We start from the raw sequence: 18,135 nt of genomic DNA, 5'->3' as shown, positions 1-18,135 counted from the left end.
TTTGAGTTCATCTCATACAAAATGGGAGCAAAACCAAAAGTGTTGCGTTTATATTTTCGTTGAGTGTACTTTGGTGCCCTCTAGTGACTCAAAGGCAGAGGACATCAAGGGTAAAGGGTAACAATTCTTGACTCTTGTTTCATTTAAACAGGGCCAAAGTGTCTTTATCTTTTTTCTCCACAAAGAAAAATCCTGCACCTGCGAGAGACGAAGAGGGCTGAATTAAACCCGTATCGAGTGACTCTTGTATGTACTCCTGCATAGCGGTGCGTTCAGGCGCAGACAGCGAATAAAACTTCCCCCGCGGGGGACTGGTTCCTGGTGACAAATCAACTGCGCAATCATACGCACAATGAGGCAGCAGTGACTTAGCTTTCGCTTTACTATACACAGGCGCCAAATCGTGATAATAAGGCGGGACCCCGGCTAGGTCCAACTGAACGGGTGCAGGCTGTGACTTGTGACTGGTTAAACACTTTCCAGGGCAAGAGGGACCCCATTCAACGATCGTACCATTAGCCCAATGGAAGTTGGGGCTGTGCTGTTGCAGCCAGGGGTGCCCTAGAATAACAGAGTGAGTCATTTTATCCAATATGAGAAAGCTGATTGTTTCTACATGGTTCTCATTGATTGTTAGACGGACTGACTGAGTACGATAAGAGATGTGCCCAAGCTCATGTCCATCCACCGCCCTGACCACCAGAGGTCGCGAGATGCAAAATAATTTAAGGCGCAGGGACTGGGTGAGAGAAAGTAACATCATTTCATTTCATTTATTTATTTAAAAGGGACAACACATATTAATCAACACAAAGTGTAAATATGTCAGATTATAGCTGTGGGCTAATTTCCATCTGTAGTCCCTGAAAGACTATAAGAATTAAACAATTTACAGTAAAAACACACAAACATCACAGGATCTTACAATACAACAGACTACATGACATAGGGGTCATCAACTACTACAACAAGACACCGACTAGACAAAAGACAGGAAACAAAAGGACACTGACATGATCTGAGCATGAAGGTTAGTTACACAAACTCAGTCAAAGGAGGGCACACAGTTAAAAACAAAACAAAAAAAACTATATGTACAATTCGATTAGAATAAGTTAATTAAAACTGCAAGTATAATTTCATACATTTATATATTTTAAAAACCATAACTTTAAAAACAATAACTTATAAAGTGCTGTAGTGCACTGCACATTCTCTACAGTTCTCCTTAGTTTCTACAATTCAGTTCATAATGCTCACATTTTTTATTTGATCTGAGCCCCTCCTTTAAGTGACTTTTGAAGGCTTTAAAGCTTGGGGCCTCTCTCACTGTAGTTGGCAAAGCGTTCCATTGGACACTGCCTTTGTAGGACACAACATTTTATGCAAAAGCTGTTTTTCGGTGGTTTACCTCAGGTGGTTTATCGGTTTATCTTTATCAGAGATAACTTTTCAGTTATCTTATTATGTTATCGAAGTTAATTTTTTGGTTATCTGTGCCCACCACTGGTTGAAGTTAAACACATTGTATTTGATTATTTTAGTTGTCATTTTAATATGATTTTTAAAGGAGAGTGTCCAGTCCAGCAACACTCCCAAATATTTGAATTCTTTAACTAACTGCAGTTCATCATCTCCGATGTACACATTGGAGCGCTATATATTGGAAGCCTTTTTTGAAAAATACATACAGTTTTCTGTATGTTTAATTTCAGACATGATCCGTTAAGCCAATTTCAATCAATTCAATCAATCAATTTTATTTATATAGCGCCAAATCACAACAAACAGTTGCCCCAAGGCGCTTTATATTGTAAGGCAAGGCCATACAATAATTATGTAAAACCCCAACGGTCAAAACGACCCCTTGTGAGCAAGCACTTGGCTACAGTGGGAAGGAAAAACTCCCTTTTAACAGGAAGAAACCTCCAGCAGAACCAGGCTCAGGGAGGGGCAGTCTTCTGCTGGGACTGGTTGGGGCTGAGGGAGAGAACCAGGAAAAAGACATGCTGTGGAGGGGAACAGAGATCGATCACTAATGATTAAATGCAGAGTGGTGCATACAGAGCAAAAAGAGAAAGAAACAGTGCATCATGGGAACCCCCCAGCAGTCTACGTCTATAGCAGCATAACTAAGGGATGGTTCAGGGACACCTGATCCAGCCCTAACTATAAGCTTTAGCAAAAAGGAAAGTTTTAAGCCTAATCTTAAAAGTAGAGAGGGTGTCTGTCTCCCTGATCTGAATTGGGAGCTGGTTCCACAGGAGAGGAGCCTGAAAGCTGAAGGCTCTGCCTCCCATTCTACTCTTACAAACCCTAGGAACTACAAGTAAGCCTGCAGTCTGAGAGCGAAGCGCTCTATTGGGGTGATATGGTACTACGAGGTCCCTAAGATAAGATGGGACCTGATTATTCAAAACCTTATAAGTAAGAAGAAGAATTTTAAATTCTATTCTAGAATTAACAGGAAGCCAATGAAGAGAGGCCAATATGGGTGAGATATGCTCTCTCCTTCTAAGACAAAACTAGGCTAGAACTGGTTTATGACTGAAGTAAAGATAACCAGGTGGCAAAACAAACAAATAAAGACAAAATCATAAACAGAAAACAAAACCCGATACAACAGCATAACTGATACAATCACAAATGAGATGAATAAAATAAACCAGAGATCAACTGATGATAAACAATGAAAACATAACCTGGCAGAACAAAGTAGAATGGAACTGAACTATGGCAAGAGAATGAAAAGTAACAAAGAAACAAAGTGACAAAGCAAAACAGCACAGAAAATAAACAAGTGACCAAAAACAACAAATAAATCAAAGCTGGAGCAGATGAACAGAAAAAGAAAGGAGACAAAAATGGGATCAAAACCCCGGATCCAGGCTGAAACCTGACACTGTTTAAGTATAATCCAGTAGTAAAATAAGTTTTACATTTAATGGGGTCATAAATGTAAACAGACAGTAAAACTGCTTGTTCAAAATATCTGACTAAATTACTTCTGGTTTGGTATCGATCATCCAGCAGAATTATACACCACAGTACAACAGTATAAAATGTTACATCTCATTCCATTTGGTAAAATCTCAGTTATTCCAGCATCTGTGTACAGATTCAGTCAGGTGTAGTGTGCAGTGCCTTCTGGAGTGGCAAAACCCAAATTAAAAATTCTTAGGAATGAACCATCATTGCACCAAAACATCAATGACAAAATGTTTTTTACTGTTGACTCAGCCTGAAACGACAGAAAACTATGATACAATCACATAAGTCAAATTGTTTACTGCAACTAAAAGAAGAGCAAATTAAAAAACAAAAACAATCTGTGCAACACAGCAAACTATACAAAGGTTCCATGTATCTACTGTCCTGGGGTGGGGGTGCAGGACACACGCCCAGTCCCACATGGCGTGGATAAGCTCGCCCAGCACGCAAGGATATGCCTGATTAAACACAGTTTCAACCTCCGTTGCTTCTTCAAGGATCAGTCGAATGTGTTGATCACACTGAAACCAGATCAGCTTCAACCTCAACATCACTCAGGATGGACAGATTCTCCTGATGGAACAGGCTCCTTTTACTCTTGCCTGGACAATAGTAAAGGTAGAAATGAGAAGTGATTAACAAAAGCAATTTAATATATATATATATATATATATATATATACATATACATACACACACACACACACACTCACAAGAATTGTAATAAATCCTACAAAAAACCCTTCAGTCTCTGTGTGATCATTCCCCACAGTTTCAGTTTTCTTGCTCACTTTGCATAAAAGTTATCTTTCAAAATTATCCTCCAACAAATCAGACCATTTGGAGCATAATTTTGAAAGAACATGACATTTATGCAAAGTGACCAAGATTAACGGAAACTGTGGGGAAGGTCCAGCAAGGGTTTTGTTTTCTTTGTTTGGGGTTGGCGGGGGGGGGGGGGGGGGGGGGGGCTGTATTTGAACACCCTGCGATTTTGCAAGTTCTCCCACTTAGAAGTCATGGAGGGGTCTGAAATTTTCATCTTAGGTTCATGTCCACTGTGAGAGACATAATATAAAAAAAAAAAATCCAGAAATCACAATGTATGATTTTTTTAAATGATTTATTTGTATGTTACTGCTGCAAATAAGTATTTGAACACCTGTGAAAATCAATGTTAATATTTGGTACAGTAGCCTTTGTTTGCAATTACAGAGGTCAAACGTTTCCTGTAGTTTTTCATCAGGTTTTCACACACTGCAGCAGGGATTTTGGTCTACTCCTCCATACAGATCTTCTCTAGATCTTTCAGGTTTGGAGTTTCAGCTCCCTCCAAAGATTTTCTATTGAGTTCAGGTCTGGAGACTGGCCAGGCCACTCCAGGATCTTGAAATGCTTCTTACGGAGCCCCTCCTTAGTTGCCCTGGCTGTGTGTTTGGGGTCATTGTCATGCTGGAAGACCCAGCCATGACCCATCTTCAATGCTCTTACTGAGGGAAGGAGGTTGTTTGCCAAAATCTCACAATACATGACCCCATCCATCCTCCCTTCAATACGGTGTAGTCGTCCTGTCCCCTTTGCAGAAGAGCACCCCCAGAGTATGATGTTTCCACCCCCATGCTTCACGGTTGGGATGGTTTTCTTGGGGTTGTTCTCATCCTCTAAACATGGTAAGTGGAGTTGATTCCAAAAGGCTCTATTCTGGTCTCATCTGATCACATGACCTTCTCCCATGCCTCCTCTGGATCATCCAGATGGTTACTGGTGAACTTCAAACAGGCCTGGACATGTGCTGGCTTGAGCAGGGGGACCTTGCTGCCCTGCAGGATTTTAAACCATGACAGAATCATGTGTTACTAATGTAATCTTCGAGACTGTGGTCCCAGCTCTCTTCAGGTCATTGCCCAGGTCCTCCTGTGTAGTTCTGAGCTTTCTCAGAATCATCCTTACCCCACAAAGTGAGATCTTGCATGGAATCCCAGACTGAGGGAGACTGACAGTCATCTTGTGTTTCTTCCACTTTCTAATAAATAATCATAACAGTTGTTGTCTTCTACCAAGCTGTTTGCCTGTTGTCCTGTAGTCCATCCCAGCCTTGTGCAGGTCTACAGTTTTGTCCCTGGTGTCCTTAGACAGCTCTTTGGTCTTGGCTATGGTGGACAGGTTGGAGTGTGATTGATTGAGTGTGTGAACAGGTGTCTTTTATACAGGTAACAAGTTCAAACAGGTGCAATTAATACAGGTAAAGAGTGCAGAATAAGAGGGCTTCTTAAAGAAAAATTAACAGGTCTGTGAGAGACAGAATTCTTGCTGGTTGGTAGGTGATCAAATACTTATTTATGCAATAAAATGCAAATTAATTATTTAAAAATCACACGATGTGATTTTCTGGATTTTTTGTTAGATTCTGTCTCTCACAGTTGAAGTGAACCTACGATAAAATTACAGACCTCAACATTCTTTGTAGATGGGAAAACCTGCAAAACTGACAAGGGGTCAAATACTTATTTTCCCCACTGTACACACACACACACACACACACACACACATATATATATATATATATATATATATATATATTGCATTTTGGAAATACATTTTGGAGCTAAAAGTTACGTGATGTGAGACACGTTATTCTTACCAGTGATGAATTTCCAAGCTTTCTGCTTGGGACTCTGACGAGGGCGGTCGCATCGCCTCCACTCTCAGTTCTCTCCATTCTCTGCTTTAACCTTCAAGTCCCTACTTCACGAGACTGTGAATTCCTCACATTATATTGGATTCTGGATCTATTGCACTACTATTGGATTAACCATGGAATTGATCAGCTGGTCTCTGAACGCTATTGACACCATTTTTTTCTACAAGAAGGTCAGGACCGGGGGATCCTACCTGCCCAGATGGAACATATCCGGCGGGCTATGTCCTCGACTCCTGGAGTTCCTGGTGTGTTGCATGCTTGGTACCTTTCTCCGTTGAGGATGTTGAGGATTTATTCATTTTTGGTGTTATGGTAGCAGGGCTGGTACTTTCTGGCTTATGTGCTGCCCTGATCTACTGGAAAACTGGCAAAACAGCATCAAGAACCACGGCCCCTCGCTTGTCTGTCATGATTAATGAGGTTGGCAAGGCAGTGCATTCTCAGACTGCGATGACTCTTGAACTCAGACGCAAATTGGATGACACCTTGTAGCAGATGCGTGCCTTGCAGTTGAAGCTGAATGTTTCGGAGGCTGGTGAATATTCTTAATTCATAATTGGGAATATTCTTAATTCATAATTGGGAATATTCTTAATTCATAATTGGGAATATTCTTAATTCATAATTGGGATTTGGTTGTTCTAGTGAAACTGTTAAAAAGTGTTTTTCACTGCTCAAACCATAACATTACAGGCTTATCAAGCCTGAAGGTCAAATTGCCCAACTGTTTTCCTCCAGAGGAATTTGTTTCGGTCTGGGGATCATTTGGCTGTTTCTCATCTCATCTCACAAAGACAAACTGCTTTTCACAGGACTGAAGCATGCTCAATATCTCTGTTTGTTAAAGTGGGCTTCCCACCAACGGGATAAGTAACGTTAAACAGAGCTTTCAAGCAGACTACAAAGTCAATCAATCAATCAATCAATTTTTTTATATAGCGCCAAATCACAACAAACAGTTGCCCCAAGGCGCTTTATATTGTAAGGCAAAGCCATACAATAATTATGTAAAACCCCAACGGTCAAAACGACCCCCTGTGAGCAAGCACTTGGCTACAGTGGGAAGGAAAAACTCCCTTTTAACAGGAAGAAACCTCCAGCAGAACCAGGCTCAGGGAGGGGCAGTCTTCTGCTGGGACTGGTTGGGGCTGAGGGAGAGAACCAGGAAAAAGACATGCTGTGGAGGGGAGCAGAGATCAATCACTAATGATTAAATGCAGAGTGGTGCATACAGAGCAAAAAGAGAAAGAAACACTCAGTGCATCATGGGAACCCCCCAGCAGTCTAAGTCTATAGCGGCATAACTAAGGGATGGTTCAGGGTCACCTGATCCAGCCCTAACTATAAGCTTTAGCAAAAAGGAAAGTTTTAAGCCTAATCTTAAAAGTAGAGAGGGTGTCTGTCTCCCTGATCTGAATTGGGAGCTGGTTCCACAGGAGAGGAGCCTGAAAGCTGAAGGCTCTGCCTCCCATTCTACTCTTACAAACCCTAGGAACTACAAGTAAGCCTGCAGTCTGAGAGCGAAGCGCTCTATTGGGGTGATATGGTACTACGAGGTCCCTAAGATAAGATGGGACCTGATTATTCAAAACCTTATAAGTAAGAAGAAGAATTTTAAATTCTATTCTAGAATTATCAGGAAGCCAATGAAGAGAGGCCAATATGGGTGAGATATGCTCTCTCCTTCTAGTCCCCGTCAGTACTCTAGCTGCAGCATTTTGAATTAACTGAAGGCTTTTTAGGGAACTTTTAGGACAACCTGATAATAATGAATTACAATAGTCCAGCCTAGAGGAAATAAATGCATGAATTAGTTTTTCAGCATCACTCTGAGACAAGACCTTTCTGATTTTAGAAATATTGCATAAATGCAAAAAAGCAGTCCTACATATTTGTTTAATATGCGCTTTGAATGACATATCCTGATCAAAAATGACTCCAAGATTTCTCACAGTATTACTAGAGGTCAGGGTAATGCCATCCAGAGTAAGGATCTGGTTAGACACCATGTTTCTAAGATTTGTGGGGCCAAGTACAATAACTTCAGTTTTATCTGAGTTTAAAAGCAGGAAATTAGAGGTCATCCATGTCTTTATGTCTGTAAGACAATCCTGCAGTTTAGCTAATTGGTGTGTGTCCTCTGGCTTCATGGATAGATAAAGCTGGGTATCATCTGCGTAACAATGAAAATTTAAGCAATACCGTCTAATAATACTGCCTAAGGGAAGCATGTATAAAGTGAATAAAATTGGTCCTAGCACAGAACCTTGTGGAACTCCATAATTAACTTTAGTCTGTGAAGAAGATTCCCCATTTACATGAACAAATTGTAATCTATTAGACAAATATGATTCAAACCACCGCAGCGCAGTGCCTTTAATACCTATGGCATGCTCTAATCTCTGTAATAAAATTTTATGGTCACAAAAGTCAAAAGATGGTAAGTCACAAAATACTTACCATCTGTCTCTTCCAACAAAGCCGTGAACAAGTCGCGGTCATCCTGCCTCCGGTTGCTCGCCGGCCGGTGTCTGTAAACAGCGTTCCTTTGGTCGAACCGTTTCCAGCCATTACGGTCTGACCTACTCTGGTCGTTGTGGTCCTGTAATAATGTTTAAGCTTTTTCAGCTCTGCGTTGCTGTGATGTCCGGTACCCGTGAGCGGCCAAAGACTGGGAGATTTTCTCATTTCAGATCGCTTCATCCACCTCTCTGTATTCTGTCCTCCGCCACCAAACACAGAAACTCACCATGAAACAAAAGAAAATCACACACGCTGAGTGAGTATTTAAAAATGGCGGGTTTGACTCTTGTGTCAGACGGTCATGACTCGTCCAGTGACGACATTCTCTGACCAATCAGTTGCCGGCAGCCTGTTGACGTCACATTTTAGTATTGGCTCGGCTCGCTTGGAAGCTGGTCTTGGAAGCAGGAAATTTCAGGTCCTAACTGAATGGAAAAGCAAAAAAAGTGTGGAGTCGAGCCGAGTAGTGCTACATTGGTGTAGTGGAAAATGGCCTTAATATTTGTCTAAAAGCGGAACGTGGGAGTTTCCATTCTGTGGACAAATCCCAGAATAGAGCTCTAGGACGTATGTTGTGGACAACACTGAATGACGTGGTTTTATCTGAAACTAAATCAGTTTGTGCGTGTGAGGGAATTCACTGTCTTACCTCTCTGTCTGGTTTGTGAGGTTTCATCAGCTCCACAACTTCTCCTCTCCTGACGAGAATGACCTGGGAGTCTCCGAGCCAGGCCACGTACAGAGTGCGGCCTCGCAGGAACGTCACCACGCCGGTGGTGCCACAGCGTAGGTTCTGACAAACACATTAAGACAAACTTACTAAGAGCAAAAGCAACCTTTCTGCACAGGGCTGAGGAACAGCCTGCAGCAGCTTTGACACACACGTTTCAGATCTGATGTTCCTTTAGTCCAGGGCAGCCCAGATCTGTTCCTGGAGGGGATCCGCCCTGAAGGTTGACTCGGCAGCCTGTCCGACTCACACCTGTGGTTATTTAACTCTGGTGTTTCCAGCTCCTCAGAGGAGAGTGAAACAACACGTAGTGCAGGTGTCCTCCAGCATCACATTCAGGCAGTCCTGCTTTATAAACAGTGGCGGCTGGCCCATAGGGGGCGCTCGGGCACTGCCCTCCCAGTAGTGGAGGCGAAAACTTATAAAATAAATTTTAAAAAGTATCAGTGTCACTTTTACTTAATATGTGCCTACATGTAAACTGAATTATTAAAACAACATTTCCACCAACTAACGCTCATTCAACAGTGAATTTACAACACCAGTTCCAATGAAGTTGGGATGTTGTGTAAAATGTAAATAAAAACAGAATGCAATGATTTTCAAATCCTCTTCAACCTATATTCAACTGAATACACCACAAAGACAAGATATTTAATGTTCAAACTGAATGATAAAAATGATAAATGCATGCAGAACACATTGCGCGTGCTCTCCCTTCGCTCACTGCCTCCAGGGGTACAGATGCAGGACCCGCAAAGAATCCAAGTCATGGCCACGGAGCTCTGCGGCTGCGGTTACCGAGCCACGAAAAGGAGTTACGTTCTAAAAATAACCCGCGATAGGCGAAATCTGCGAAGTAGTCAGCGTTATTTTTTACAATTATTATAGATGTTTTAAGGCTATAAAACCCATCACGACACACTTTATACACTTTTCTCAAACAGGCATTAACATTTTCTCACTTTTCTCTCCTGTGTAAACACTCAAAGTTCAAACCTTAGTAGAAAAAAAATAGAATGTTTTCCTATAAATAATTATGATGGCTTTTAGAACTAACAAATTTAATTTTAACAATCAACCTACAAGGTTGGACACATAAGAAATTACTAATAGTGATTCACCAGTATTTCACAGTTCCTCTGACCGCACCTCTTCGTCGTGGCGCCGCTCTGCTGTCCGGATTGGCTGATTACTCGCATGGTATGAAAAATATTACCGTCTGCAAAAAGGGTGTATTGCTATTTATTCTTTAGTGTTTTATCCAATCATACTGGTGTATCATTTATAGGTATATGATAATGTCTTAAATGATTTTTGCTTACTTCTGCACACTCTCACGTGTTTTGACTGTCCGGTTCTTCTCTGTGTCCCATGTTCGGGTTGTCTCATTTCAACAGGTTTAACCCTTACATTTTCATGGTCCTTCGGAGCTGGATGCCAGCAAACCTGGGGATCATCACCCCATGAAGGAGGACTCCGTGGAAGGCCGCAGCGGGGAACATCTCCCGTTAAAGACCTTTTCTGGGGCGGACTCCTCCCTGACGGGCCGGCACTCGTCGGGGTGAAGGCATTCGAATTTCAGCGACAGAGATTGACCACGGGTGAGAACCATTTTTCTTGGTAACAAGCTTGGTGTGTGGCTGGGGGGCACCACATAGAAAAACCCCATAATGTCTTTAGACTTGTCTTTTTGACTGTAAGGTCTTCACACTTGTCACTTAGATGCCCAAAAGTGGAAAACTGAGATGCATAACAGATGTGATGCTGAAAATAAAGCCAAACAAAAGAAAAAGGGAAAAGAAGTATTTTACAACAGAAGAGAATTAGATAATGAAACTTCACGGGGTATAAATTCAACTCCCCCTCCAAATCCTCCAGTGAACCATAATCCTGATTTAGGAGAAATGGCTTCGGGGCCCTCGGCACCACCACCTCCTCCCCCCGACTACTACCAAGTAGCAGAAACAGCCAGACCACCACCTCCTCTCCTAGCAGATGGGGAGGGGGACAGTTTAGCTGGAATGAGCTTGAGAAGTGGCACTACGTTACCACCAACATTAATGCCACACGTAGTGAAACAAAAAACAAAACTCCAAAATCCTCCACCAGCTCAGCAGGACCTGGATCCAATGATACAAGTGGCCAACCCTAATGTGGCTGTGGGACACCCTCAGCACATTTTGGCATGTAGAAAAGGTGGCACAATCTAAAAGAAACCTAAATCTGCAGGAGCAGTCATAATGATGTATGAGGATGAAGTGTATTTGCAGGAAGGGGCAGAGGTCAAAGTTGCGGCACAGCCAAAGCCGTGGGCGTGGGCTGAATAGAGAACTGATATGTTGGAAGTGTTGGAGGAATGGACACTTTGTGTGTGACTGTACTCACCCGCAAAGATATGGAGAGCCGAATGAGTCAGCGTGACTAACCACCAGAGAAGGTGAGGAAAGCCACAAGCAAGCTGGTGAGAAGGATACTGAGTAGTTGCTGAGGTACACCACACGGATGATGATGTTCTAGATTGCGATAATTTGACTGAGGTTTTAATGAGTGATGATGACAGACCCTCAGTGATGTTGTTAATTAATGGGCATTCAGTGGAGTTCCTGTGTGATTCAGGAGCATGCAGGACAGTTTGCAAAGAGACTGACATGGAACTGAGACAAAGCAAAAACATCATATATGTGAGATCAGCTACTGGATTGTTGTCCCCAATACCACTCTCTTTGCCTACCCTGATCAAAGATCCACAAGGGCGAACATGTAGGATCTCAGTGTTAATCTACCCGCATTGTCCCACTATTCTTTTGGAAAGAGATGCTATGGACTGCTTTGGGATTAAGCATCGTCTCCACTCCGAGAGGTCAAATGGTGGTGAAAAAACAGAAAGAGCTGATGCAGGGCAATATCTTTGTGGTAGACGGAGAAGGCCAACCTTATTACTTCTGGGCACTGGCTCTAAAAAGTGGTCTGCCCTATTACTCCCCGGAAGCCTTGCTTGCAAAGGCAGCACAGCTCTCTCCCAAAAAGACAGAGACAATGGACCCAGGTGCGTTGCACATAACCATGTGGTACAAAAGATCACCTGGATTTGACCAATTTTATGATGACGCCTTGTCCAAACTATCTCCTGTCCAAGTGAACTTGGCCAATATGTATATTGATTCTGAAGGACGGGCAGGACAAGATGTGGATCTGAATTCACAATTGGAAAATCTGTACAGAGGATTCTCAGTTCCTCATGTGTCTCTGATGAAGACATGAGAAAACCTGGAAAGATGTTGGAGTTTTTGTAACAAAATGTCAAAAGTCCTATGACTGGGAAAGGCAGGAGAAAGGTGTGCATTACAGTCAACAGATGAGTGCATACCGCTACAAAATGAATTGGAAAGTTACGGTGCGCGCTTCTCTTCATATGCATGAGCAAAACCAAATGGAGTGATCCTTCATCCTTCTATCTGAGGAGGATGAGAAGAATTGATATGTATACCTGAAGTGCTGTGGTCACAAGGACCTGCGGATGTGGGTCTCATTAAAGGCACCAAACCTGTACAAATACAACCAAAATCTGAATACAGACCATGCATGAGACAGTATCCATTAAAAATGGATACAAAGGAAAGCGTTAGACCTGTAATTGCGGATCTGTTGAAAGTAGAAGTGCTGATCAAGTGTTCAGATTCTCCATGTAATACGCCTATATTCCCAGTGAAGAAGGCACCACCTTCTGTGGGATGTGCTGTGTAAACAGCACCCTGTGTGCCGGATCCACACACATTGTTAAATGCACTCAAACCAACCGCTAAATATTTTACTGTTGTGGACATCAGTAAAGCCTTCTTCTCAATTCCAATCCATGAAGACAGTCAGTTTTGGTTTGCATTCACATATGAGGGAAAGCGGTACACATATACTAGATTACTTCAAGGTTACCGTGAAAGTCCTACCATATTTTCTCAAGCACTGTCCAGCAATTTGGAGAAATTTATTCCACCTAATGACAGTCAGATATTGTTCAAAGATTCAAAGAAGATTCAAAGATTCAAAGAAATTTATTGTCATATGCACAGTACAGAAGAACATCTTCCCTGCACAATGAAATGTGGCTACTGCATTTAACCCAATCCTATTTGCCAGTAGGAGCAGAAGTCACCATTAGGCACCCGGGGACCAGCTCCAGATGTACATCCCTGCCTTGGTCAACAGCAGGGCTGAGCAAACCAACACCGACCCATAACAAACAACACACACACACAACACACAACACATAGGCCGGCACGGTACATAAAACATATATATGAAAGCAAAACACGAGGGAAAAGGAGAAGAAAAAAAACCCTCATAGCTGCTGCATTACACAGCGGCAATGAGGAAAAAAATCACCATCAGCACAGAAAAACAATAATCACAGAGACAAAAACAAGGACACAGGACGACAACCGAGATTTGAAAGGACCAGTTTATCAGAACACTCCGGAGGCAGCCTGTTCGGCGCCGTCAACGGCCTTGTCCGACAATCCTGGAGGGGGGAGGGAACAGCCCTGCGCAGTCTGAGCAGTCCTGGACAGTTCTAACACAGTTAACGTCAGAGCTGGAGAAGCTGAGGGGAGGGGGGAAGACCAGGGAGCGAGGCTTAAGTGTTGATCTTCTGAGGAGGTTTTTATCACAGCGACCTTGAAGTGCAGCTGTATTTGGGGAAACCAAATGAATAGCCAGATTAGCAGACGCCTGAAAGATTCCACAGTTCTGAGAACAGAGTGGCTCTCAATGCATCTGAATGTAGAATGTGGTCTTCACAGACGGTCATAGCGGGTTTCCAGGGCTGCAATCTTGCTCGAGATGTTTTCCAACGCGCGGTTAACCCCCGCCGACTGCGCAGCCACTGCCTTCCCAATCGAATCAATCATATAGGGCAGCCGGGAAGGACCAATCAAAGCTGCTTCCACTTTCTTGATTTTCCGGTAAACCAGCAGAGTGCCCGCACCACACATCAGAAAGCCGGTCACCACCAAGCCGAATATGTACACATCTTCGACGTCCTCCACAGAAAGCATGTAAAGGCACATGACCTGCCATCTCCTCCACGAGTCCATCACGTAACCCATCACATGCGTCCCAGCAGGGCAGGTCGGGTCCTCCGCTCCCGAATGTCTTGTAGAAAAAATAGTGTCAATTGCGTTCAGAGACCACTTTAACAGATCCATTTTTGTCGTTTCCAGAAGAGCAAAGCTGCAGCCTCACAGACAACACGCCACAGAAGCAGGAAAGATAAGGAGGGAGGGAGAAGAGAAAAGTGCGTCCGTCTCGGTCGAGTGCAAGCTGGCAAAAAAAAATCTCATACCAGAGAGGTTGGATGCTTGTAGCTTGGCATCTCATACCAGAGAAGCATGAAGGCAGGATTCATTGCTATTATAGACCTTTTTGCCAGAAAATGGTTATAAAGCTAGTAAAAACAAACTTCAGTTCTGTCGAGAACAGGTCAAATATCTTGGGCACAATCAGGGCTGAACTGGGGAAATTTTTCAGGCCAGGCATTTTTAACCAAGACCATGCCACCACCATCGAAGGGGAAAAAAAATTAAGCCTGCTGTGTTTTTTTTTGGTCCCTGGATACAAAGGTTGAACTTTTGAAACTGCAATACACAAAAAGGCCACAAGATGGAGACAGTTGTCTATCTCACTACAAGCTACAAGTAACATCAAGGATTTCTTTTATTACCAATTTGTGTTGCTAATCAACTTAGAGTATGACTCTCAATTTAAAGTAAAATGTTAGGTATGTGAAATTATGCCAGGACTTGGGAAAATACATTTTAGACAGGGACGCTGTTATACCACGCCACCGCACCGCAGACTGTGCAAAACAGCATACTTCGTATGACCGACGCACGACCGTCACACAAATAGAATAAAGAATAAAGAAACAACCTGGCGGCGACAGCATGGTAGCTAGCCATGCACACCATTTGCACAGGTTACATTGCTAGGCTAGGTTACGTGACTGGCAGAGTTAGCACGAGCGAAAATAATATCCAACCTTAATTCATATCTGAGTGACCCAGTTAGACAGCACTTTACTTCGGACCAGAAGATCAGAATGTCTCTCTCCCACACAGATGTCTGATTTATGAACAAGTTAGGTTGCTGTTCATCAATTAATAGCTGAAGTTAACCTTCACTTACCGTCATGGCTGTAGTGGTCCCTGCCTCACTTTATAGTCACCCTTTCTTGACTTCAATGAAAATAAATACTTGTTTTATAAAAAGTAAAATAAAGACCTCTTTCTTGACCTCATATTTAACTGTTGACAGCACTGTAACAGTAAAACATGTAATTTCTAACCTACATTGTTAATAAATGTAACTATTAAATTCTTTGTAACATTTTTCTAACATTAAAATTTTCTCTAAACATTTTACTTGTCGAAATTATTATTATTATTTTAAGTAGTATTAGTAGTTGTAGTAAAAAAGGCTTCAAAACTGTACCTTTAATCTAGGGGTGTTGTAGGGGGGGGGCACATCCCTCCCCCACGCCCCCATTCCATCTGGATTCGCCCCTGCTTTGGCGTTTGAGCTCAAAGAATGGATAACATTTATTTATGCAAAAAACATGACCAGATTTACAGGTCAGAAAGTTTTATTGTGTTTTCACATCATGTGGTCCTCAGAAAGAGAGTTTAGGTGCATTTGAGTGGAAAATAGTTAGTTGTTGACGCGTTGTGGAGGATCAGCTGTTTTAACGTGCAGACATGGAGCGGCTCAGCTCAGCTCTAAATAAAAGAGGAAAAAAGCATAAAAATGTCTTTGTAAAGCTCAGTGCAGGTGTGCTGTTGTCACTGCGCTTTAAGAGGTGAGGACGAGTTGTAGCTGCTACAAAAAAAAAAACAACAAAAAAACAATGCAGATGAAAAGCTCACAGCTCGTTTTACTTCGTTAAAAAAAAAATCTGCAGGCCAGTAGGCCATCAGGCCAGCGGGCAAATGCCCGGTGTGCAATACTATCAGTCCAGCGGTGGGCACAATCTTAGTGCAGGAGGGAGATCAATTTTAACAGATTCAAATGCCAAAACCGATCGCAAAAAGACAAATGATGTCGTTTCTAGGTTTAACAAATTATTGCAGACAATGGATACCAAACTACGCTGAAATAGTTAAACCTCTAAGTGCTATGATGTATGGGGAAAATTTGGCCGTGTCTGCAAACATTACGTGGATGCATGAAGCGGAACAATCATTTTGTGACCTTAAAAGGACATTATCTTCCAGTACTACACTGGCGCTCCCAGATTACGAGAAGTTGTTCATCCAAATGGTGGATTGCAAAAGGTGCCTTTATGACGTCAGTTCTCACCCAACAACAGGGTGACAAACTGAGACCTGTGGCTTATTACTCCACTTATTTGGACCCAGTGGCTTGTGCCCTGCCTGCCTGTGTTAGAGCCGTAGTAGCAGCCTCGCTGGCAGTCCAAACTTCTGCTGGAGTAGTTCTGTTCCATCCGTTGACCTTAAGAGCGCTGCACGCAGTGTCTGCTCTCCTATTACAAACTAATATCACCTTTTTATCACCGGCTAGCAGTGGTGGGCACAGATAATCAAAAAATTTACTTTGATAACAGATAATCAGATAACTGAAAAGTTATCTTTGGTAAAGGTAAAATGATAAACTACCAAAAAATGTATTGGAAGTTACAGATAACCAATAACCAATAAATTCCAGTACTGGCTCTGGTACACTTGCAACTACTAACAAGCTGATTTTGAGTTTTAACACCACGATCGCTTCTGGAAGCATCAAAGGCGACAACAGACCCAAACAATGAGTCAGCACTTCTGTCTTTGAGCGTCCTGCCCCCTTCTGGAAGCTCCTGTTTACTACATGGCTTCCAACACAGAAGCAACTGAGAGGAGCCACAAAGCTCAACTCTCTACTTAATCACAACGCTGCCGTCAGACGGAGGTCTTGGAAAATAAAGCAATGCTGAGTTATGGTTTGGTGTATAAATAAAATGAATACTGATAGAATAACTCCATTAATGTCAATTCTGTCATTTGTGCAAAGTTAAAATATAACATATATCTTTTAATGTTGAATAATGCACTAATTCTGAAGTTTTGTAACAAACGCAGACAGATGGCATTCTGGGTAAAATGTGCCATCACTACACTGATTGGTTGATTCATTCTATGTAAACCAACACATTAATGTGAGGTGTGCCGTGTCTTGGTGTTTACAGATAAATGTGCTTTTGTAAAATATGCCGTTTTTTATTTGTAAAAAAAAAAAAAAGGCATTTTCAAAAAACAAAAGCCAAGTTGTAATTAGATAACCGTCTGATATAACCACTATCAAAATAAATAGAACACTGCCATGATCTACTGGTGCCAGACGTTCAGTACTTAAGCTGAGTTTACACTGTGCCAGTTTTGGCCCTTTTTCAGCTGATTTTTCATTCGTGCGAGAATTTTTTGGATCGCACAGAGTTTCAGGTTAATCGCACATCCTGCATCGTTTAGTATACATGGAGTAACGAGCTGCATTTAACATCTCACGACCACCTCCTGATCGCCGATTGTATGTTCAGATGAAAATCAAACCTGTTTGATATTCTGGTCGGCCGTTGTGAGGGTATCCCGCTGCTGAAGCGCTACAAGCATCCAACCTCTCGCACTGTGCCTGTGCAAACACCGCAGACCTGTCTTGTAATGTTTTTTTTAAACTTTGATGTCTCTCATCGAGAGCTTTTGTAAATTAAGTTTGAAAAAAAAAGCTTCTGTTTACGTTTTGCTTCTGGAAACACGAGTCCGACGTGTGGTTTTTGAACATACGTGTGTGAGAACATAAATCGTGCGCTCTGAACTTTTTACACCGTGCGGTTCTGTGGTACAGTTTGAGTTGGAACCGAGTACAGTAATTGAAAATATCAGCCCAGCATCAGGGCGAATACTGCCATGAGCACTAATGGCCAGTAGATGGCAGTAGAGACCTTGAAAACTTGCCAAAACAAAATTCCAGATAATCCATGACTGCTATATTTAAGATGTATGGAATTTAATAAACCAAAACACAATAACAACGTCTATAAACCCAGAGAATATATTCGCAAGAGTTTTAGGCACTAGAGTTTAATGCTGTTGTCCGTCTGATGAGAGTGCCTCAAATGCATTTCTCATGTCGTGAATGTACTGAGA

General features: G+C 42.2%; 1 protein-coding gene across 1 annotated transcript in view; it reads right to left on the bottom strand.

Moving 5' to 3' along the window:
- The window catches only part of ppm1e (protein phosphatase, Mg2+/Mn2+ dependent, 1E), a 29,685-nt gene extending 14,552 nt beyond the window's left edge, over nucleotides 1-15,133 (bottom strand). The window contains exons 1-2 of the mRNA XM_034165577.1: nucleotides 15,128-15,133; nucleotides 8,864-9,007 (exon numbers count right to left, since the gene is read on the bottom strand). Of these exons, the coding sequence (XP_034021468.1) occupies nucleotides 8,864-9,007; nucleotides 15,128-15,133 (150 nt within the window). The remainder of the gene's footprint in view (nucleotides 1-8,863; nucleotides 9,008-15,127) is intronic.
- Between the last annotated feature and the right edge of the window lie 3,002 nt (nucleotides 15,134-18,135).

Source organism: Thalassophryne amazonica, unplaced genomic scaffold (assembly GCF_902500255.1).
Source record: "Thalassophryne amazonica unplaced genomic scaffold, fThaAma1.1, whole genome shotgun sequence".
Taxonomy (NCBI): domain Eukaryota; kingdom Metazoa; phylum Chordata; class Actinopteri; order Batrachoidiformes; family Batrachoididae; genus Thalassophryne; species Thalassophryne amazonica.
Note: the sequence above shows the minus strand (reverse complement) of the source record. Positions and strands in the feature narration are given on the sequence as shown.